General features: G+C 38.3%; 1 protein-coding gene across 2 annotated transcripts in view; it reads left to right on the plus strand.

Annotated features, from left to right (window-relative positions):
* The window catches only part of cnnm2b (cyclin and CBS domain divalent metal cation transport mediator 2b), a 50,871-nt gene that overhangs the window by 9,040 nt on the left and 17,355 nt on the right, over positions 1 to 24,476 (plus strand). For both annotated transcript variants that reach the window (XM_085355115.1, XM_085355116.1), the window contains exon 2: positions 22,161 to 22,304. In XM_085355115.1, the coding sequence (XP_085211241.1) occupies positions 22,161 to 22,304 (144 nt within the window). The remainder of the gene's footprint in view (positions 1 to 22,160; positions 22,305 to 24,476) is intronic.

Consider the following 24,476-nt stretch of genomic DNA (forward strand, 5'->3'; position numbering starts at 1 on the left):
TCCAGCTTCACTGTTTATGTTATGCTAACATAGCTGTGTCGCTAGCGATCACGTAGCACATCATTATATACCAGCTAGCCCAACTTCAGTAACCCTACAAACGTCACTGCTGTTTAGTTTCCTGTCTTCATTTATGTTGGAAGTGATAGCAGAGCTGTACGTTTGATTTTTTTCAGAAATCTCTCAGTCAGAACATGCAATATCATGCTTAGGTAACTAGCGAAACTAGCGAGCTAACTTCCGCTAGCTTCCTGCTAACTTCTAACTCCGTTAAATGTAATAACTTTTGTTTTCATGGATGCCTGGAAGTTAAACTTTATAGTTACACCTGGTAAAGCAGCAATGCTGATCGTTTTATTAAAGATGAAAGAATTTAGACAGTTTTTAACTCTAAGTGATGCTGCAGTGTTGTTTGACCTGAATGTATACGGAGTTTAGGACCCAGATTACTCCCAGATTTAAGAGCATCTTAGTCCGACAAATACGACAATAACAACGGCCGCTTGCATGTTCTGCAAAAAAATGTGCTTTGTTGTGTATCTGACGGACAAACACCAAACCAGTTCCACATCACAGAAGTTGCACCATTTTTACAAACCAATTCTGGTTCATCTGTTTCACTCAACAATCGGCCATGTGCGTATGAAAACAAAGGCACTGCGCATGCGCGTTTTACTCCCATTCTATCGCGATATTTCATTTTCCTATCGTTGCCTAACATTATACCGGTATTACCGTGAACGGTATAATATGGCCCAGCCCTACGCTGTGATATGCTTTCTCTAGATCCACAAAGACACAGTGCTCCTCCTGGCCTCCTCTAATAGCAAACATCACATTTGTTGGCTGAAGAAAAACATTTGATTAAAAACCAAACAAACTGACATTTTCTATTAGCATTGCTTATACTTGCTCGTTGTTTGAGTTTGATTTTTCATAACTGTTTAGGCTCCAGGGTAACACAATTGTGAAAAAGAAATGAAGATGATGTAATGGTTAGTACATTTTGTAATGCAAATTTAAAGACTTTGTAAGTTCATTTTCATAAACTCATTAAATGGATGAAAACCAGCTGTAGCCAAAATCTCACTTATTGTAATTCCCAAGCAGTGAAGTCAAGTTGGTTAGTTACTTGTGACATCCACGAATGCAGAAATGTAGAATTTCTGTCAATTCAGAATAAAAGTTGGTGTGAGACTGTGCAGTAAATGTAATTAATACTGGTCGTTCCAAAAAGCTGATGTATTAGCAATTTGTGCTCAAATGTTCAGTTCAATTCAATTTTATATACAGCGCCAAATCACAACAACAGTCACCTAAAGGTGTTTAGCGTTGTTTTTTGTGTCTGTTGTTTGAATTTGTTGTCATTCACCAGTCAACTCTGTGCACATTTGTGTGAAAAATCCGAGCTGGCCATGCTATGACCCGCCAACAATGCCAGGGTACAGAAATTCAGTGATTTTTCTTTTTCTTTTTTTTTAATCTTTGACATTAATCTACTGCTAGTAAACAAGTCTAAACCCTGTTTGCAAGCTGTAAAAAACTGTTGACGTTGCTCAAGTCTGTTTCTGCTTTATTGCCCAATTTAATTTATTAGACAAGTAATCAAAAACTAAATGCATTTCAATTACAGTAACTACAATAAGCTACATTGATGATGAAGAATAAAAACATTTATTCTTCATCATCAATGAAGAATAAATTCATTACAGGTTAACTAGTAATCTGTAACTTATTACAAAAAAAACAAACTTTTCCCAACAATGAATGGATGCACTGTTGACCTTTGCTGATTTTGATATTGACTGGGTTAAACTCTTGAGTTTGTTGCGTTACAAGACTAGTTTTTGAATTGCCCCACATTCTTCAGATTCTGGTACAACGTGGAGTAGGCTTTTAAGACCCGATTAGTACAACAGTTAAGGAGTGTCAATCTAGCCGCAGTGCATTACCAAAGCCTGTCTGATCTGGCATTATGACTTTTCTTTACATTTATTTTCTTCCTGGAAAATAAATGTAAAGTAGGTTTCCTGGAAGTTTTGCAGATTTTTCGTTGACTGTAATGTATTCTGATGTCAAAATTAAGATTTTGGGTGTGATCCAGTCTCTATTCACGTAGGCTGTGGTATTAAGCAGTACTGCTGGCCTACAACTCCTGCAAACAAACAACTATGTCAGCTTCAGCTTGCTATATTTGGAAGTAGCACCAAAATGCATTAGCCTCCAAATTTGACCTGTGCACAGCCATCCAAAGATATAGTAGAAATGAGACTGCACTACTATCCAAAAGGGGTTAAAACACACAAAAAGGTCTCTGTTGCTTTATAGTTGACATTTTATCAAGGGTTACTTTGAAGAGTAACAAGTGTGGAGATCTGACATGGAAGACTTTTGATATAAACCTCTGTAATCTCACGTCCTTGCTTCTGTATGGCAGATTTATTTGTTTGTGACAATGGGCTTTTTATGAACATCCACAAATATGGTTTTTATCACTGTAGTCACTTGAGAAAAAGTCCCATATTGTACCAAGGAAGTGAGTGGGATAAACCTGAGGCACTTATTGTAGAAAGTATAGTGGTATTACTGTACTACTGTAAGGTCTCTTTCGGTCAGAACACATTGCACAGAAATCCAAACACTGTCATGTATTGTCTCTGGTGTTGGTGCAAACATCTATCTTGAGCACATTTTAAAAACCGCAGTTCTTTTTTCTCGACACTGCAGTGCATCTCACTTCACATCATTTCTACCTAGTAACTTGAGTGCAGACTCATTAGTGACTCATATAACTTCTGGTAGTCTCTGACGATGGCTGCTCCTGAAGGAATGGCTTTTGTAATTTTGTGTTGTTCGTGTAGTTAAGGAGCCGAATCTGCTTCCAGCGCATGTTGCCTAGGATCTGTAGCCATGAAAAAATTTGTTATTATGCAATCCAGAATGCAGCCACCCCCACGTTGCTTTTAATAAGCTGCTTCCCAAAACAGAGCTCATACTGCACCTGCCCGTTATTTCGTTAACAGATTATTTAGACTTTGTAATTGACGTGGCCATGCAGGTATTACTGTAACAGGAGACTGAGGCTGAGAGGTGTATGATGTAACAGAACAGCCTCATGTTTTCATTTATTCTGTTGGCCTGGATTTAACTGTAAGTTACCCGAATGGAAGATGAGATATTTGCACTTACATCCATTTGTACTTAAATTTATTAATTTTGATAGGCCCTTTAATCCTCTTTAAACAAATGTGAAATGATCATCTCCATAGTGCAGATACTCTGATTTACAGCCTCTGTTTTGGGATTGTATAATCTAAGACTTTAGTGGGAGTAGAGAAATGAACTGTTGGCGTTAATCAATATTTTATCTGAATATTGGCATTTGCCAATATTTTTTTTGCTACTAAATGTTCAAAGACTGATGATGATGATGATGATACACCAGAAAGACTTTGTGTTTCTGTCGTCCAAATGGCAGAATATAAAACACATGCATGCAGACACACAGACACAAAAAGGCACCAAATTTAACCAATTTATTGTTATAAGACTAAAGTTTTGCTGTTATTAAATTCCAAGATTTTTAGAAGAAATTCTATTCTAAAGCAAGAAACCACTTAACCAAGACCCTTATCTTGTTGGAAAGACACTTAAAAGATGCTCTTTTTTTGCATTTGATGGCAAAAAGAGCAAAAATCGTCCTTAAGCTGATACTTGAAATGCCACCATTACATATTTAATATAAAGAAAAATCCTTTATGTAGTCGTACGCAAAGTGTCATTCATTTTGTCTCTGCTGAGAGGAACTGTTTGCTCTGACTGTGGTTATGTCTTTAAGATATTATCAGGGTAATTTGGGTGTTGTGCATGATGTCATTGTTATGAAATGACGGGAAATTGCTGCTATTAGTGTCGCCGTATGATGATTAGTAGGAGGAGAAGAGTGATGATGATTACTGTATTGCGGTAATCATTATGTCTTATTAGCAGGGGTTGAAATGTACAAATTTGTAACGCCGCCTCTACGTCAGTCTGTCCCACTGGAAGCTCTAGCAGGCTCTAGAGATGGCGTGCCATAATGAAACATGGAGATAGTGAGACTCCTCTTAATGAAAGCCATTAGCACTGATTAACTGGCATCCTACTGATTCTCTCATGTGGAGAAAAGTGGCGACTAGCTGCTACTACATCCTGGGTATAAATGTACAATGGGCTGATGCACTTAATGTATTAAAGACAAAAGAAGTTGAGGCTATAGAATAGCGCCTGGGACTAATATACAATTATGCTTTATATAATTAGGTTTTTCCAGTGATGCATTAATGTGCAAGCAGCTTTTTAGTGTCATAGTTATTTGATTTAAAATGTATTTTTTAATATACTTCTTATGGAAATGAATGAACAAATTATTGCTTCACATTGCTTGTTTTAAGCCTTATAGTCCAGATGACTTCTGGACTATAAGGCTGTATGGACTATAAGGACTATAAGGAAAAATCTTAAGAGCTGTTTTTACTGGGTTTGTTGTTTAAATGTGCTCTCATCTACCTAACAAATCAGTCCCATAGCATGGAAATGTTGTGGTTTTTTGTTTGCTTGTTTGCTCTCCTCTGGCATTAATGTATTGCCCAGTCTAAACATTTATTAGAGAAGTAGTGATCAAATATGAATCAACAAAGGAATCAAAACATCATGAAGGCTGCTAAAGGTGTCAGATAATTGCAATTCACTATATTTAGTTTTTAAAAAAAGATGTTATGTACTTAAGTTTTGTTATTTTGTGTTTTTATTTAATCTTTAATCACCAGGAAATTCCTTGAGATTAAAATCTTCTCTTCCAGGGAGACTTGGCCAAGAAAACATTGAGTAAAAGTACTTAGTTACATTCCAGCACTGCATTTTTTCTGTACAGAAGACTGTATCTTTTTCTGGTTTGTGTCTAACTTTGACTTGAGTAAAAAGAAAAATAAGGCCCATTCAGGCTGTGCCTCAGAGAGGGACAGAAGACTCTGCAGCTTGGTCAGCCTAGTAACCAGGCTCTGTGCAGCACACTAAAGGAAGCAGAGCCACTTGCTTGTGTAGCAAAGTCCCATCCCCCTCCTCCTACATTCCCTCTCTCCCTCTTCTCTCCATATTGTCCTCTTACCCATTTCCCTCAGTGTTATAAATTACAAACGACACAAACCTCCAGGCCTAATGCCCTGCTATGGATGCCTTCCAAGCTGCACTTTTTGGAGAGCCAAGAGGCTGGCTTCATTGATAACACCGGGCACACTGTCCGTCTCTCCATTTACTGGCAAGAGGAAAAGCCCAAGACGGGCCCTTCACAGGCCCGAAAGACACCAGCGCTTTTTACAATCAGCTGATGGAGCCTACTTTCCTGAGACTTAAGCAGTGGTAGTGTTTTTATTTCAGCTGGCAATGTGAAACACATCGATAATGATTAAAACGACAAAAAAGCACCGAGCATCAGGACCTCACACTTACTCTTATGGTTTAATTCTGATTTAATTATTAATTAAACTTTATAGATTTGTAAAAGTCTGTAGGAAAGTAATCAAAGTCATTTTGAGGGACATTTGGAAAATTCTCACACTGCTGTTTCAGTTTCTCAGAAATCAGCACCAGCCACTCATTAGCATTTATTAGCAAAAGCTAATGGGCCATGAGTGCATGTGACCATTTCGTGCCCTCACATTACCAAAGTTATATTAAAGAATAAACCCACTATGAAATGGAACCAAAAAACAACATTTTAATAACATTTACCCCGCATGACAAATATGATTGTTTTCCTTTTTTTCTTCTTCTCATAATTACCAATAACCTTAAACGTAGCAGCTCATGTTAGCTGAACTGAATGTAGGTTTCCAGTAGAGTCCAACTAATGTTTCAGCCAATACTAATCTATTAAAGATTTTTTGGTATTTGCATGTTACCTAGCATGTAAAAATATATATTTTATAAACAGTTTCTGGTGTAGTTTTTCCAGCAGAGTGACTCAGAGTTCATTGTTTGAAATGCTCATAGCGCTGTCTGCTGACAGAAACAATGATAGAGACAAGGCAAATGATACAATTGTATAACTTAGCATTTTACCTTGTTCAGCTGACATTTATCTACTTATGTCAACTAGTTACAGCTTACCATATGCTATATCTATATCTATCTATATATCTATATATCTATATATATCTATATATATATACATACATATACATATATATATATATATATATATATATATATATATATACACATACACATACCTATATAATTGATTGCACCAATTTTCCCTGTTTGTGTAATCACACCTTAAAGGTCAATTTTGAGTCACAAAAGCTCTGATCGAGCATATGGTAAGCTGTAACTACTTGACATAAATGCTTTTATGGAAATCATAAAATAATTTTTCTGCAGGAAAAGTCCAAAATGTCTTTCGGGATACCAACAACAAGCACTCTGTGGCATTAACCATGATTCAGTAATCACGTGCAAAATTAAGTGCCCGTTGTGCTGTTGAAGCTATCAAGGTTAACAACCTTTTTGATCTGTTTTGCTGTCAGTATCTGAATTTTTTTACTGCCTTCGGATCAGTATTGAAATTGGAATGAGCCCCAAATATTGAGCCCCTGGTTTGCACCTACTTTCCGCTGCAGTCACAATAATAGGTTTGGTTTCTGCTTTCAATTTACACATTTTACCAGTTTTTCCACGTTTCAGTTGTTTTGCTCACTTGTTATCTTGTTGAAGAACGTGTCTTCAAGTTCAAGTGGCTTCACCTCTTTCATGCTTATACATTTGGATGTATCAAATCATAGAAGAACTCTGACTCAGGTTTTCACAATTATTTTGTACAAGCATGAAAACAGACAGAGTAAAACTTTTTTCCTCAAAGTGGCACAAATAACACAAAGGCATTTAAGTTGTCAAGACTGTTTTCAGTTCTGCATTCAAATGAAGAAACCAAGCAGGAAGAAATCAAATATCTGCCTATCTGACTTTGTTGTAAAGACGCAGATGCATTTTTAGGTCATTCAGGACTCTTGGTATGCGTGCGGTGGACCTTTTCCCTCTCTGGCGTCTCCCAACTAACAGCAAGAGAGGGAACTGCTAGTAGAGCCCCACTATGGGTTGCAGGCCCCAGCCACTGCTCCAGCTGACCCTTCGGGCCCAGATTCAGCCTCTAAGCTTTAACCCCATCCACAGCTGACTGTCCAGCTTGAATTATTATTCCTGTCCTGTGTGCTTCCACTGCAGATGGCTGTTTAATCAAAGCTTGAAGTTCTAATTTCTTGCTTTAGGGACACAGCCGAGTTTGTTGACTTTAGTAAAGTCATCGGAAAACCAAGTTTAGTGCAAAGTGTGACGTTATGACTTGTAATCATTAATGACAATTGACCTTAAGATGAGTGAAAGAGTTATTTATGACCATTGAAGTGTTACAGGGTCAAGGCCATAATCATTTAAAAAGAGTTGTTTTAGATCATTTCTGGGAAATGCATTATTTTCATTGCCCTGGGTTTTCTTGAATAGTACCTTGGATTCTTGTTTGATTTCTTTTTGGTCCTAGTGTTGTTTTACTGTGAAGGTTAGTTTTCTGTTGTGTGTCCTTCTAGTTACTTCTTTATTTTCTTATTTGTTATTGTCTGCTCTATAGCAATTGTCTTCACTTGTTCCTGATTGTTTTCACCTGCGTTTTGATAATCAACCCCTTTGTATTCTTTCACAGAAAAAACAGAACTTTCTTCTGTGATATCATCTGATGTCATGCTTGACGGATATAAGCTATTGAGGTTTTTCATCCTTATTTCTTTCACTTGTGCTTCTCATTATTTAATATTTAGCATTTTATCACTCACTCAGATTCCAGTCAGATAGGCCGAGAGAACAGTCAATGATTTTTTTGGGGCACCAGTGGTTACGATGGAAAATGTTACTATTTGACCATTTGGCAACTGGTTCTTGTTGGTTGCTAGTTGTCATTAGGTAACATTTGCTTGAGAAAACCTCTTTGTGATTGCTTTGGTCACTAGCGAATTGTCACCTTTGCCTGTAGTTTACATAGTCTTGTCTACAAACTTTCATTGGCTGCCAGCCAAGCAGTTGTAAAACTTGAAAAGGTGAAACACAAACTGTAATAAAAAAATCTTTACCTCCAGAGTAAATGTTGTAACTCAGTGTTGCAGAATGATGTTTCGAAAGGTGCAGCTTTTACTTTGAAAGCAGACAGTCTCTGGTTCCAGTTTGTGTTGGTCTTATCACAGTTTTACTATCATTCTTAAGAAATAGTTGACTAGTGTTTGCAAGCAAGTTTGTGTCTTCTGCTAGCAACCTGAACAATCGCCCAGAGGATTTTAGTGCAGCAGTGTATGCCTCCAACAACCAGTCCAGTAAAAGATTTTTCCCCTGGTAACTGGTGGTTAGTGGTCTAACCATGTTCTAGACGAGGGGTCTCAAACTCCAGTCCTCGACGGTCGGTGTCCTGCAACTTTTCCATATCTCCCTGCTGCAACACACCTGAATAAAATTAGGAGGTCATTAGCAAGACTCTAGAATTTGACTGCATGCTGAAGTGGCAACCCCTAACCCTACTCAAGTAAATTTAAGTAAATGTAAGTGTTTGGAAAAATGTACTTCTAAAAGTACTTTTATTGGACCATGTTCATTTACTCATAAGCTGCTGTAACATGAATCAAATGGTTGAATTGCCATCTCAGCATGCAGTCAAGTTCTATAGTCTTGCTAATGACCTACTAATTTTAATCAGGTGTGTTGCAGCAGGGACACATGGAAAAATCTGCAGGACACCAGCCCTCGAGGACTGGAGTTTGAGACCCCTGTTCTAGACCTATGTGAACGGGCCTTCAGGAATTGATTTCACTGGTGGTGGTTACGACTACAACCCAGAAACCATCCGCGATCTGAGAGTACACATTTTTCCCTCACAATCCTTAGTTTGTCAGATTGTTGGTAAATGGTCTATAGACCTGTGTGGCTGGGGCCTTATTCAGTTGACCCTATAGGATTAAATGTCTAGCATCATATAGTTAGAGGTCATGTGGCTGCAAAACCTGAACATATAGTCCATTCTTGGACTTTGTTGTTATGCTTTGCTGATGAGCACTGCCATGTTTTGAGCTTGTGGCCTTTTTTTCTTTTGTACCATTAACACAATATGACTGGGAGGTACGGTGCAGTGGTACACCACCACTGTTGGCACTGTAGCCTCACAGAAAGGGAGGTCTTCAGTCTGAATCTGCCAGCTGTCAGGAGCTTTTCTGTATGGAGATTGCATGCTCTCTCCGGGTACTCCAGCTTCCTCCCATATTTCAAAAACAAGCTTGTTAGGTTAGTTGGTGATTCTAAGTTGTCTGTAGGAGAGAATATAAGGGTGAATGCTTGCCTCTCTGTGGCAATCTGTCTAGGCTGCCTCTCCAACATGACAGTTATGACAGGCTCCAGCCCTCCTCCGACCCCAGCTTGGAAAAGCAGTTAAGAAGATAAATGGATATTCTTGGCCCAAACATTTAAATGAAAGCACTTCAAATGTGGAAAAACTATGGAGAAATGATAAAAGCTATTTATGTGTTCGGTGTCATGGTGTATGGTAGCCTACCATACACCATGAAATAAGTCATTTTTAAACTATATAATATTTAAACAGGAGTGAAAAACTCAGATGTTAAAATCACTTGACTGGAGTTCATGTTTACATATTTATTTATGCAGCAAAGTTTGAGAATCATCACTGATGATTCTGTGGAGGTAAGAAACACAGGGACCCGGGACGTTTTTGCAGGTTCTGTGTTTTCCTTCACATTCTTAAAGCTTATTGCAGAAAGAACAGGAGCTTTTTTATTCAGTACTTAGCTCATTGTAGCTTTAAGGATTTTGCCCTGTGGCTAATTGTTTTTATTGAGGCATTAATTATGAGTTTTAAAGCTCTGAGTACTCCATGCCAAGAAATGTGTGTTTTTATGCGTTTGACTAACTTGCTCTTTCTGTGTTAAAAATGAAGAGTGCATCTAATGATTCGACTGCTGGTGTGGCAATGGAATAAATTGATTCATTATTTTGATATTAATTTTTAAAGTTTAGCAATTTCTAACAGACATTTGATAAGTAGTCTAATAAAGTCACTGTGATTGCTCTAAACATGCTAGAGATTTATTGCATTATTGCATTGTCACACTTCATTACTGTATAGGGCTGAACGATTATGGAAAATAATCTAATTGCGATTTTTTGCCCCAATATTGCGATTGCGATTGCGATGCGATATGCGATTATTTTTTAAGGTCTTTGTCTTCTGTATTATTAAACAAAGACAAGCAATACATCATATAGTATGGCCAATACTATATTACATTAATTTTAAACTGTTCTTTCCTGGAAGACAGACCTCTGTTATGATGACATGAGGTGATGCATGAATTGATGACTGACATTTTTATTTAACTTCTTCAATCACAACAGTATATTTGAACATACACAATAGTTTATTTTTAGCTTACAAACATCTGAGCATAAAGTGCTGACAAGGAACCCTGGTGTAAACATTAAAATGAAAGTCAGTACAATGTGCAGATTGCAGAAATATACATAAAAAAAATCAGTGGCTTTACCACACTCAGTTTTTCGACATCTGTGAACTACTAGACAGTCATTCAATTAAAAAATAATATTAAATAAATAAAACTAATAAATAAAAAATACACACATCTTACTGATCTCTGCAGTCAGTAACATTACACATAAAGTGCAAACATAATAGCAATTGTATAAACACACACACAAACACGCCTTTAAAGTTTAAAGGCGTGAAATTGGACGGTCTAGCCTTCTGATTAGCTAATCAGAAGGCTAGTTCTGATTAGCGTCACCGCTGTCTCGGTGGAGTTTAATAAACTCGGCCGTCTGCTTCTTGCTATCTAAAATATAACCAGACACTGGTGTAAATTCTCGACTGTCTCATACTTCTGTTTAATAAGTTTTCTGTTTGACGTTTAGTCAGCTGTGTGAAAACCAAGGAGGAACCCACCCGGGGGATTAATAAAGTTTTATTTTATCTAATCTAATAACTTTAATCTCAGCCAAACCGATTTACTCACGAACAAACAAAACACTGAAAAAAGCCCAACAATAACATTTTTAGGTTGTCTAAGTGACTTATATATTACGTTTAACCCGAGCAGCGAAACTCCGCGGTGATCTGAAAATGATGTGCCGGGAGTTGTGCCGTTCTCGGCCGCATCAGTAACCCTCGAGCTCCCGGCTAGCTGTCGAGCTGGTGGGTAGCAGACGCCTCTGAAAACGTCGAAGCACTTTTGCAAATATGGGATATCTTGATAAACCGAGCAGATATTTGATGTTTACACAACTACTTTCTCGCCTGAAAATATGTTAAAAGTTTATTTTGTGACCCAGAAAGATTAGTATGAGTAATTTTAAAACTTAGTAGCGGCCGCCATTGCTGGAAACTGGAGTTTGGCTGGGCCGCGCTATGAATTCTGGGATATGGTAGTAATTTGGACAGCCTTCGGCGCATCGCTGTGACGTAATCGGTCTACAAATGCGGCCTCAGGAGGATGCAGCCCATGAATTGTATAATATAATCGCAGTATAATCGCAGCCTTTGCGGTTAGAAAATTGCACTTGATCATGTCGCGATATTATCGCAAATGCGATATATCGTTCAGCCCTATTACTGTATATACAAAGTATAAAAATTGTAGAAGAAATAGATTAAAAATTGAATGTTGTTCAAAAACAAAATACTACAGCAAATGATCTTTATCACACAGCCACCATTTGATTATTTAATTCTCTAATATGTTGATACTTACTGATCAGGTCTTGGTATTAGCATGCTATTAAGCACTTTCTATGTAAAGACAATTTTTCGTTCAGAAATGACCACAAAAATAATACAAAACAGTTTTTCTTTCATTTTTGCTTTTTTAAGATACCCTCAGTCCTCGTCATCCTTGTGCGATGTGCTAACCATTCAGCAGTTGCAACACTCACATAACAGAGCAGCACCTGACCGCAGACTCATTCATTTATCCGCACTGGTTTCCCATTGATGCCTCTCCTTATGACTGAGGCCCAGAGGAATCTCCACCCAGGGGACCTTTCAACAACAAACGCAGCCAGCTATGACAGCAAGCTGCTTCTCTGAATGAACAACAATGTCATTCCAGCAGTGTGTGTGTGGCTGTCCTGTATTTGTGTATGTGTGTGTGTAGTCAAACACCACTGGCTAGTAGCAGCAGAATGATCTTGTGACCAAGGCCACTTAGTGACGCTTTGGAGCTGGAAGTGGACTTAACTTTTGTCCATTGATTGATTTGTCCATGCTATTGCTTCGTTAGAAGACCTACCAGTGCATCAGTGACTGAACACAAATGCTGAAATAGTTGTTTTTACCTAGAAATAAGTCTGTTTTAAGGTGCATTTCCACTTTGGTTGATGTGCTGTCTCAATTCAGTAGCTTAGTAAACAATGTCACTGAGTGTATCAAGATTATTAGTTGTGAACAAGACAATATCTCTAAATTCCAGGCTGAAATATCTCAGATCTTGTGAAAGGCAATTTAAATAACCGACATTTAAAATAGGAAGGCGTCTATTTCAGTCTTTGCACTCGTTTGATCATATATTTGGTGTCCGCAACAGAATAACTGTTTTGTTTTGCTGTTAAAATAATGCTAAACAGTAAAAATAGTAATTATAGTAGTCATTTTCAGTTTTGTGTGTCTGAGTTTGTGTTCACATGCAGTTGTATATTTGTCCATGCAAATGAATATTAGCTCTGTTTCTCAACTGTTTAGTTGATTGACTGGTAAATTGCAGGGTAAGTGAGTCAGTCAGTGAGTCAATTGTTCAGGCCAGTGTTCATCTCTGTCCAAGTGACCCTGATTGTTTATATTTGTGACAGCTATGGACCCAAATGTGCATACTGAAGATTATGATTGTTTGGGAAATGATTGTTGTTTTTAAAATCTGAGCTGTTTCTCCTCATGTCCCCCACAGTTTCTTACAACATCACCCATTTGGAAGTTGATCAGTGATCAAAGTCAAAGCAGTTTGTTTTGTTAGTGAGAAAGCAAAGCATGCCTCATCCGGTGATAAATTTCCCAAATATCACATGTGCTGATGAGTATCTATAAAGGTTATTGTTATTAATTAAAAGAAACATGGGGTTAGTTGTAAGTTAAAAGGGTTGGTATAGTGAGCAAGGTCTTGTTTAGTAAAGAGGAAATCACAAAAATGGTTAGCATGGAGCTTCGGAGCAGAGTTGTCCTTCTCACCCCTGAAGAAGAAGAAAGCAGAATGTGGATACTTATATATATATATATATATATATATATATATATATATATATATATATATATATATATATATATATATATATATATATATATATATACATACATACATATATACATACATACATATATATATACATACATATATATATACATACATATATATATACATACATATATATATACATACATATATATATACATACATATACATACATATATATACATACATATATATATATGTATGTATGTATGTACATACATATGTATGTACATACATACATACATATGTATGTACATATGTATATATGTATGTACATACATACATACGTATGTACATACATATGTATGTATGTATGTACATACGTATGTATGTATGTATGTACATACATATGTATGTATGTACATACATATGTATGTATGTACATACATATGTATGTATGTACATACATATGTACGTATGTATGTACATACATATGTACGTATGTATGTATGTACATATGTACGTATGTATATATATATGTACGTATGTACGTGTATATGTATGTATGTATGTATATGTATGTATGTATATGTATGTATATGTATGTATATGTATATATACATATATGTATGTATATATATATATATATATATATATATATATATATATATATATATATATATATATATATATATATATATATATATATATATATATATATATATATAGGGGTGCAACGATACACTAAATTCACGGTTCGGTTCGATACTTTGGTGTCACGGTTCAATATTTTTTCGATACAAAAAAAATGTTCATGCCTTTTTAATGTCATTTATTAAATTTTCACGGCACATTCCGCACCACATCTCTGTGCGTTCATCATTTGTTTGAAGCCAGCTCACCTCCTGCAACTACTTTTCCGAGAATACGTGCTTCTTTTGTGGTTCGGACTCCTGACATTTCTTTGGAGGTGGAGGAACACCAAAGTAATTGCTTAAAGTAGCTTCTTGGACATCTTTAAGAGTTTTAAACAAATGTCTGTCCTCCTCCTGAAAATCTTATGTACGCAAACACGCGTTGCAACTTCTTATCTTGTGCGCGTTTTTTATTTTGACAGCGAATGCGCACCTGCGGACCACTTATGTGCAGCCCCGGTTATATAGCTCATCATATTGCAACCACAGAAATTATTTTGTCCATGAAACCATAAAGCTGCACTTTCTTTTTGCCTTATAGTCTGATTTGTCATAACTTTTCCGTTTTGTGGTAAGCCTTTCTTTGGCTGTCACTTCTTCACCCTGACCTGTCTTATTTGGCTCAGCAGAACTGAAATAAATATATATCCTGCTGCTTTTACACACGCACTCACATAACGCTCAGCGATTCTCTGCGCGATCAACCTCTCACATGTTTAAGCTTGCTGCGGGAGATTTCACTTGTCATGTTTGCATAGTAAGCTAACATTGATAAGACGATGTCAGAGGAATTGGTGCGCAAATTATCATCACTCACCAATCAGTGCTGTCGCTCTCTATACACAGTTCGCGCGATTGCAAAGTGAAAGCAAAAAACAAGCGCAAATTCAAACGCGATTTCAATATGTCACATATTGACAGTGGCTCACCGATGCCAATGACATAATTACCCAGCTACATTTCTGAAAGAATGCAAAAGCATTGACATATATTTTTCCTTCGTACGATAGGCCGACGGGCAGGGCAGAGATAGATTTTGGTAGCCCGACTGGAAAAATCGCTAGCCCCAGGACGTCGGGCTAGCGATTTTGCGAGCCCTGCATCTGATCGAGGAATCACTCATCTTTGGAAAAGAGAGTTTATTACAGAGAAATGGCTCTTTCCAAAATAAAAGCTATACTATCCGCTTCTTCTGGGCTATATTCTCAGCAGCATATTAAACATATCAGGTCCCCATAAGGAGAATCATGTGCTAACGGCTGTCTAAATGACTCGGGTAAAGTTTGTAGCATGCATGCTTGTTGTTTTTGTCTGGCTCCACTTGTCTTTGCACTAGGATGATGTCGGTGTAAATGTGCAGTCATATTCGTTGTGTTCCCACTAGTGCTGTCAGCGTTAATCTCGTTGAAATGACGTTAACGCCACAACACAGCAAATCTCCGTTAACGAGCTACCGCGGCTCGCCCCGTGCATGGGGCTGGACGGCCAGCACGTTAACGAGCTAACTGCGCTAACACACTAGCTCCCACCCATTTAATTGAGCATTGCGTGGCACATCCAACATACTGTTTTACTTTAGTCCATGACGCGCTTACCTTCAGGGTCATACGTCACATGAAAACCAAAATAGTTCCAAACGGCAGATCTGAATGAGGGTGGGGGAGGTTCAATTTGCCATGTTGCAAGGAGAGCTTAACTTCTGTCTCGCTAGCTTGTCCTGCGCTCAGTGAATCTGCGTTCGACTACTCCGCCTAGGCTGCACTGTCGAGCGCAGATCCACTGAGCGCTCAACACAGACAGCATCGTCAGAAGGAAAGTTGATAAAATAAATTAAAATTTTTGTATTGTTCGATACATATGATGTTGCTCCTGGGATCACCTAGCTTGGGAGTCACTGCACTTAGTGCTCCGATTACCACTGGACCCACCGTCACCTTCACCCTCCACATCTTCTCCAGCTTTTCTCTGAGCCCTTGGTACTTCTCAAGCTTCTCATGTTCCTTCCTCCTGATGTTGCTGTCATTCGGAACTGCTACATCAATCACTACAGCTGTCTTCTTCTGTTTGTCAGCCAACACTATGTCCAGTTGGTTAGCCACCACCATTTTGTCCATCTGTATCTGGAAGTCCCACAGGATCTTAGCTCTGCAATCTCCACCACCCTGGGGGGTGTCTCCCATTTAGATTTTCAATCCCCTCAATTCTGACTACCCTCTTTTCATTATCATCTGACTACACTTCTCCAGTCCGAATGATGTTCCCATGTCATTGCTGTATATCGTGGTGGTGTGGATCAGTGAATCGATGTCTCGTTCACTCTTGGCATACAGCTTGATGTCATCCATGTAGACGAGGTGGCTGATGATTGCTCCATTCCGTAGTCGGTATCAGTAGCCAGTCTTGTTAGTGATCTCACTGAGGGGGTTCAGGACTATGCAGAAGAGCAGTGGGAACAGTACAGCTTGCTATACTTCTTAGGCACCTTCTTCATCGCGCCTTTCTGCAGCTCCGATAGTTGGCTAACCTCCCTCTGTGCTACCTTGAGCTTGGCCTCTAGTCTCCTTCTCCATGGAGGGTATTACACCTTGTGGCTGTTCAACTTGTAAACAAAAACATATTATCTATATGTTTCTATCATATAGCATTTATCAGAGCACTACGTAACTACATTTAGTACAAGCACATAACACGTAACAGCATTACTACCCTGTCTAATGAACGTAGCCTGAGACACAGCCAGATCATGATATTGTTATGTCAGTTGATACCATCTACTCAAAGATATTTAGTTAATTAAAGGAACAGTCGAAATGAATTAAGCACTCTTGGTTGACCTAATCTCTGTATCATTTTTGTAAATACCCTTCAGCAAACTGCATGCACATTATAAAGTTTGTTCAGGATCAATAAAGGTGCAAATGCCCCTTGTGTGATTTATTAAAGTGAAGTTGACGGAGCCTAGAGCAGCAGCTGCTCTGCCCCTTTAAGTAACCAATTAAGGAGCATTTGTTTCCTTATTTATATTAATCTTATAAATGCCTCAGCAGGCATTTCATGTATCTGTTTTATCTATAAATTCCATTTCTGTCTCCAGATAATACAGGCCACAAGGTGACACTATTTTATTCAGTGTGTATTCAGTCTGAATGTTTGTGTAAATAAAGAAGCTGTAAATAGCTGACATGTTACCAGGGTAAAGTTTTTATCCATGTCAATGGAAAAATGGGTGAGAATAGCCTGAAACTCTGCTCCTTTTTTTCACAGGAGGTAGATTTAGAAGAAAGACCATCCAACGAGTTCCCATCACCCTAACGTTGCACTATATTTGTCAGGGCTCAAATATTTGGAAAAACAGGGGGAGAGCGAGACAGGGAGGGGGGCAGTGATGAGTGTCCACAACAGATACTGACCCCTCATACTCCCACCCCAAGTCTCTGAGCCTTACGTGCCTATTTATAGGGGCATATTGCGCTATGGAAAAATATGACAAAGCTACATTCCATAAATAAGATGGGAATGGTGGAAAAGAGCACATGGCTTAGTCTCTGAAGGCCTAAATGGAGGTTCTCAGGCTTGGCTTTGGGGTATGGATGGATAGATGGATGGTTTATTGGTTTGGCTTGGTACAGTTATCAAGAGTTGGAGCGCTTTTAATTTGGATCTTTGACAAACTACATATGAAAATGGGCCCATTAAGAATATTACTTCCTGAATTATTGCAACCCCAATTTAGATTTTTCAAAGGTTCTTTTATTATGGTGACTGGCATTTTGGTGACTGGTTGACTGACTTTGGGGACCCAATGACTTTCCCTTTAGTGCCTCCATTTTTTCCGTCTTTAATTACATCACATCACATTGTTCTGGCTGAAGCTTTGGTCTGATATCACTTAGAATACTTAGATTAAAAAACCTAATGCACAAAATACTCTTGTTCAAAAATCAGTTTGGTTAGTTGACAAATACAAGCACTACAACTTTTTTATGACAGGTTATAATCAGTTGAAGGTTATAAATTCTGTTTACATGTGAATAAAAAGTTGCAGTGTTACCATGAAAGGAACCATATACCCTACCTTTAACTAACTAGAGTCACTTTCTGCTTCTCTCAGTACACACACAAATACACACACACACACATATGTGTTTGCACAGTAGTGCCATCCCAGTTATTTTGTCTCACTGTCCCACAGATGAGTGCATACTTTCCAGTTTCCCACAAAGACAAAATAACACACAAACAAGAGGAAAAAAAATGCAGCTTCTGTGTTCCATAAATATATTATGAGACAATGACAGCCTGTTTATTTATAGCTGCTTCGCTGCCGTAGAAGCAGTGTATTTTTGTTTTTTTTTAAAAAAGAGGGAGTAGAGGTAGAGAGTAGAAGCTAACACTCTGGACCTTCTGGAGCCTGGAACTTGGCAGCGGGCCTCAGGGAGAGCGTGTCCTTGTTAAGGCCAGTCGTCTAGGGTCCTATAACCCACCACTGCTGCCTGACATCTGGGGCTATCTAGCTGGGATGAGGCTGAATGCATGCTGGGTAGTCCAGCGCACAGGCACACTGCAAACAGCAGGGTCAAGGGTCAATTCACTTTCAGTTTCATCTATTAAGGAAGCCTGTTGAGAACTACAACACAATTATTACAGTTATTCAGTGCTATGTTTGAACATTTCTGAGAAATGTCAGTAGCCCTGTAAATTACAGTTTCAGTTTATATTTGTAATTGGGTGAAGTGAAGTAAAAAGTACACAGCGGATTATTTTGTTTTCCTTAACAACAAAGCAGTAGAGGTGCACTACCAGGAAGTGCTTAATCCTCTTGAGTAGACAGTTTAGCTGTTGTTTAATACACTGGCAGCATAAGGAGAAGGATGTACATCAAAAGGTCTGCTCCACAGGGCCGTACTGAGGTCACGCACCCACCCTCAAATCCCATGGAAATTTTCCAGTGTCTAATTGACTCAGCTCTTAAATACAGTTTGTTTAAAAAAAGAAAAAAAAGTTTTCCAGAGTTTAGAAGAGCATTCATTCATTCCGTATTTCCTAATTGTGCTCGGCCAAGAATATTTAAATAAAAAAGTGTAGCTCTGTCAGGAACTTTAGACCAGCTACACATGCTAAACGTTAACATCAATGATGATGCTAAGTCATGTAGTTATAACTAATACCACGGTTGTCATTTTTTCTATGTGCCACCAGCACATTTATCACAAGCAAAGAGTAATGCTGAGGCTAATCGGTCACAGATTTTGATAGGCACTCTTGTCACTTATCCATGGCAAACTCTCTGGTAGTTGTTGAAAATTTACTCAGACTATGGGGGGGAAAGTCAGTAGATCATCAAAGTGATCATAAATTCAAACTGAACTTTTAAACCAATCCATCAAGTACTGGAAGATCATCCACTAGTGATGGAAACTCATAACAGCCGTTTCATGAGCTGAAGATATTCAGAAAAAGGTGAAATAAAGTGGACCCATGGTTTTAGAGCTGCAACATATTCTGTCAATGCATATCCTTTATTTATAATTGGCCTAATGACACATAAAACATCCAGTATAGTAACAAGAGAAAATTATTGGGTGTATCATTTTCTTATGCTCTCTGTTATCCATCCATCCAATCGCTTCCGCTTATCCTTTTCAGGGTCATGGGGGGCGCTGGAGCCTATCCCAGCTGTCATAGGGCGAGAGGCGGGGTACACCCTGGACAGGTCGCCAGTCTGTGCCCTCTGTTATATAGAACAAAATGTTGAGTCTCCTTATATATCAGTCCATGGGACAGACTAGAAACTTTGCATAAACATGCTTCTCGCTGTCATCTCGGCTTCCCACTGAGTTTCATCCTTATGTCGTTTTTAAGTAATGACGCTTACTGCCTCTGCTGAAACCCTTACAACAGAGTCATCAAGTCCTTTGGTGCTTTTGGGATACCAATGGCTGAAATTACAGATGTGCAAAGATGTTAAGGTAACCTCTGTAGAAAGAGTCGACGATGTGACTCTTTATGAGGTCTGGTAGTAGTAATTTGTAATTTGCCCCTCTTTGGTTATGTATGTGTGGATGAACATAATTTTATTTTGCAATTTAGGAAATATTTTGACATAAAAAGTTCTCCTACTCACTTTGACAAATGTTAGAGCATGTCCTGTGCATATCATGTTCATCCTCAGGTTAAGCCAGTTCTTCCCATAAACACGATAAAAGGTTAACAAGGTAACATAAACAGTATATTAAATCGCAATCTGCATCCCCATACAACATAAGTAATGATAATGATTAAGGTTAATAAATAACATTTCACAGTATTCACCCAGTTACTACGTTACTCGTGCAGCTGAAATACATGCGAGTTTAAAAAAAAAGAAGCAAGTCGGAAAAGCCTGAATAGCAGCATTTCTTTCTCCAAATCCAGTATTTGTTTTATAAACATGAATGGTCTATTTGCAGTTACCCATGCCATATGCAGTAATGGCATGGGTAATTGCAAATGTAAAACCTATAAGCAGAAGGTGGTTTCAAACTTTGCTCTGATAACAAGCTGGATGTTTCTTCTCTTGGAAAAACAGAAATCTTTTTGACTTTTCAGATATGTACTTTTTTTTAATTTTCAGTTTTAAATGCAGCAGCAAACTGTTTTTTTTACTGACAATGGTTAGTTAATTTCATTTTAAACTCTATGGTGTAAAGACAGAACATGTTTTATTACAGTACAAACCTAAACTTCATAACTTGTGTTCATTAACATGAGTGAAGTGGATGCCATTAGCGAGAAAAAAGCGAGCATTGATCAATTTCACTCTGCAGTGCTGTGCTGTGCTAGCCACTCCATTTCTCTTTCCCTCCCTGGGCAGTTTAGAGTAAGTGCATGCTCAAGGACTACTTGCTTTAACCCATGAGGTGCCATTTGTGTTTGTCTCAGTAAAAAAAAGCACTATGCTGAAGATATCATTTGTATGTTTTTTGACACTTGGGTGCTAAGATTTTCTAAGGCCTTCTACTTTCAGGCTCTTTGTGTTAGTGGATTTATGTCCTTACATTATTAATACCTCTCTTAAGGGATCTTACGCTGCCAGCATGTTAGGTGTAACCTGAGTATCTTTCTTGAAAGCATCAATTCTCCATCTAGCACTCACAACATTCTCACTTTCAGGTTCTAGCTACTGAACATTGTTGTGCTGTCATAGTGTTGCGAGGAAGCAGTGAGATGCTGTGCAGTATAACTCTGTTGGTCTTTAGCTCAGACATCTTTTCAGTCTGTGCTTGCCTGCATCGAAGCAGTAAAAATGAGCTGAAACAGCAACTGAGACCAGACCCTGTGATGTACCTGTAAAATAAACATACTCCTTTGTGCACACAGACGCTCCTGACACACGTGCATGCACACGTACGCAGAAGCACTCTGACGTCCTCCATGTTTTTATACCCAGGTGTATCTGCATGCAAACGGCCCATTCCGAGACAATCTGATCACACAGCGGAGGTTCGCCCGGTCTGTTCCTTTGCTTGGTGAGAATATCGCCAGGGCGGAATGGAAACTTCATTTTGCAGGGGCTAATATTAGCCTAGGCCTCTGGAAAATTCCTTTTAAATGATCACAAGCTGAGAAAAGTCAAAGAATTTGTTTAGTGTTTTGCCTGACAGTCGTCTCTGCATACACGGCAGTTTGTTTCTTTTTTTTCAGATGTTACAGCACACAGGAGGGTCCTGGGAACACAGATGTGGAAGGAAGGAGGGCAAAAGGGGTTCATACGATGAAATTTAGGATTGTTTGATTGTCTGTCTTGGTCTGAATTACTTTTTCCTGGCACTGATAACAGTTTAACCCTCACATTAGCAAGCACTGTATCCCTGGGTACAACAGTCATGCCTTCAAATCACTTTGCATCACCTGCTCTTTGTGTGATTTTGAATCCCCATAATCCCTGCTACCCTGCTACCTAACTTATAATTCCTCTTTGCTATACAGAAAAACTTAGACTATATAAAACATTTATCCATGATACACCTCAGATTGGTACATTAGACATGTTTACTCCCGCCTGTTTCTTCTCTTTTATAACCAAGCTCACTGTGTGAACCACGTTTAACCGTCTATAACATATGACTCCAACTTTATGACCTGTGTATGTGTGTGTATGATTTGCTAGGAAAATCCCACCTGGCCATAGTTCAGAGGGTGAACAATGAAGGTGAGGGAGACCCTTTCTACGAAGTTCTGGGTATTGTCACCCTGGAGGACGTTATTGAAGAAATCATCAAGTCAGAGATCCTCGACGAGACTGACCTATACAGTAGGTTCCCCTCTTTAAACTCAACATAACAACAGATACAATAAGTTCATGAAAAACAAAACGGATGATAAAATCCCTGAGAATTACCACGCTCCATGTCTCTTAACAGCATTTTTGCATCTTTCAGCCAATCATTTTAATCTCAAATCAAAAGCACTATTTCAAGATGCAACAGCTGCCTGTTGTCATTGCTCTTTGTCACTCTGACTTGGTGTCCACAAACTCTGGAGAAAATGTGCAGTTTACAAGCTAAATGTTCAAGTTTCTAACTATGTATATCTGCTGTTTGGTGCCTTGTGGGTACTGTGGGGTAGAGCCAGTTTGTGCAGTTTTTGGTTCACACTAATGAGTGCAGCGGGACTGAATCAAAGCAGTAAAGCTGGCTGCCAGAAATGCAAAATATTGTGCTAAAAACATCTCTGCAGAGCTGCAGTGATAATGCTCTATGGGTTCATGCCTATAAATGACAACTTTCTCATTATATGCAGATAATGGTAGCTTCAAACCTCTGTTCAAGAATACATTTTTGAGATGATGTGTTAATTGGAGTTTGTTGGAAATTGAGTTGTTTTGAGAATGCTACTCTTGGTGAGCATTTTATTTACTCTAAATTTACATATTTTTTACTGAGAAGATTGTCTTGTTTGTGTTGTGCACCCAACATCTGATTTTTTTTTTCCACAAGCAGAGATTATTTTCAAAAGATATATATAAAGAGTTTCTTAACATGACTCTTATTTATTATTTATATTTGACGCTCTAAAGCATCTGCTAAGTTTATTCAGCATCTGAAACAATCCATTTTAGCTCCTCTGATTGGCTGCCTCTTACAAACAGAAGGTTTAAACATCAGGTCTGTCTATCTATCTATCTATCTATCTATCTATCTATCTATCTATCTATCTATCTATCTATCTATCTATCTATCTATCTATCTATCTATCTATCTATCTATCTATCTATCTATAGTGTTGGGGAGTAACGGAATACATGTACAGGCGTTATGTATTTAAAATACAAAATATGAGTAGCTGTATTCTGTTACAGTTACTGTTTAAAAGCGTGGTATTCAGAATACATTGACTTTGTTGAAATAAATGGATTACACGGTGGTCTTTTCCTGTTTCACATGTTAGGCTATGCCATCTATTTTTGGTAATTCCACGCCGGTGGAAACCCAAACAAAACACGCATTAGGGGCTCTAATGCCTGCATCTCAATCTCGTGGCCCATGTCAAACCTAGTTGCGGCCGCATAATGACGTGAAGAAATATTTTTTAAATTATTCACAAAAATGATTTACAGTTTTTCTCAGTTGCTTTGGTGCATTTCTCACAACAGAATTGATCTCTGCACCACTACTAAGGCTCTTCTCAAAACAATTAGTGCAAACTGCAAAACATGGTGGATAACTTGCAAAAGTGAGTCACTTCATCAAAAAGAAAAGTCAGTTGTTCAAAATAAGTAGTCAATGCTTCAAAAGCAAGTCCCTTAATCAAAACAGATAATACATTCATCAAAAGCAAGTACTTATATCAATCAAAGTGTCAGGGCTGTCACAATTACAAGTCATTACACCAGCACCTTTGGTCACAAAATCAAATGGTTTGAACATGTTCTCATTGTGACGGATTTCTTTGTAGGTGCTTCCCAATGACATGTCAAGTCTGGACAGCATGCATGGCATGTTGAAAACCATAAATTGTAAAGGAAAATCAAGACACTCCATATGCACTCTTGATAATATTTAATTGAAACTGTTCACAGCATTGTGCAAACTGGGGAAATACAGTAAATCAAACATTTTACAGCAAACATAAACTCACTTAGACAGTAAACCTCACTCCAGTGGTTATGAAACAAAAAAACAAAACTGAAAAACAGACACTGCTGCATATCAATCATTGATATCTAGACGCTCCCGTCTGTCTGCCCACATATTTGCATCAACATCACAGCGAATGTCAGCTCTATCGATGCATCGGGGAAAGTATCTTCTGGAGTGTCAACTCCACCCTCTGCAGGACTCTGCTGTGATGTCATCACAAGCTGCATCCATAGCTGCTAGCAGGGTCATTTGGGTATGTGGATGCCTGTCATATACCTTCCACCTCCAGGAAGAGAAAAACTCCTCAATTGGATTTAGGAATGGAGTGTAAGGAGGAAGAAACT

The sequence above is a fragment of the Diplotaxodon limnothrissa genome, linkage group LG6, assembly GCF_057381915.1.
Source record: "Diplotaxodon limnothrissa isolate DT_005_m linkage group LG6, D_limnothrissa_male_GT1.1, whole genome shotgun sequence".
Lineage (NCBI taxonomy): Eukaryota > Metazoa > Chordata > Actinopteri > Cichliformes > Cichlidae > Diplotaxodon > Diplotaxodon limnothrissa.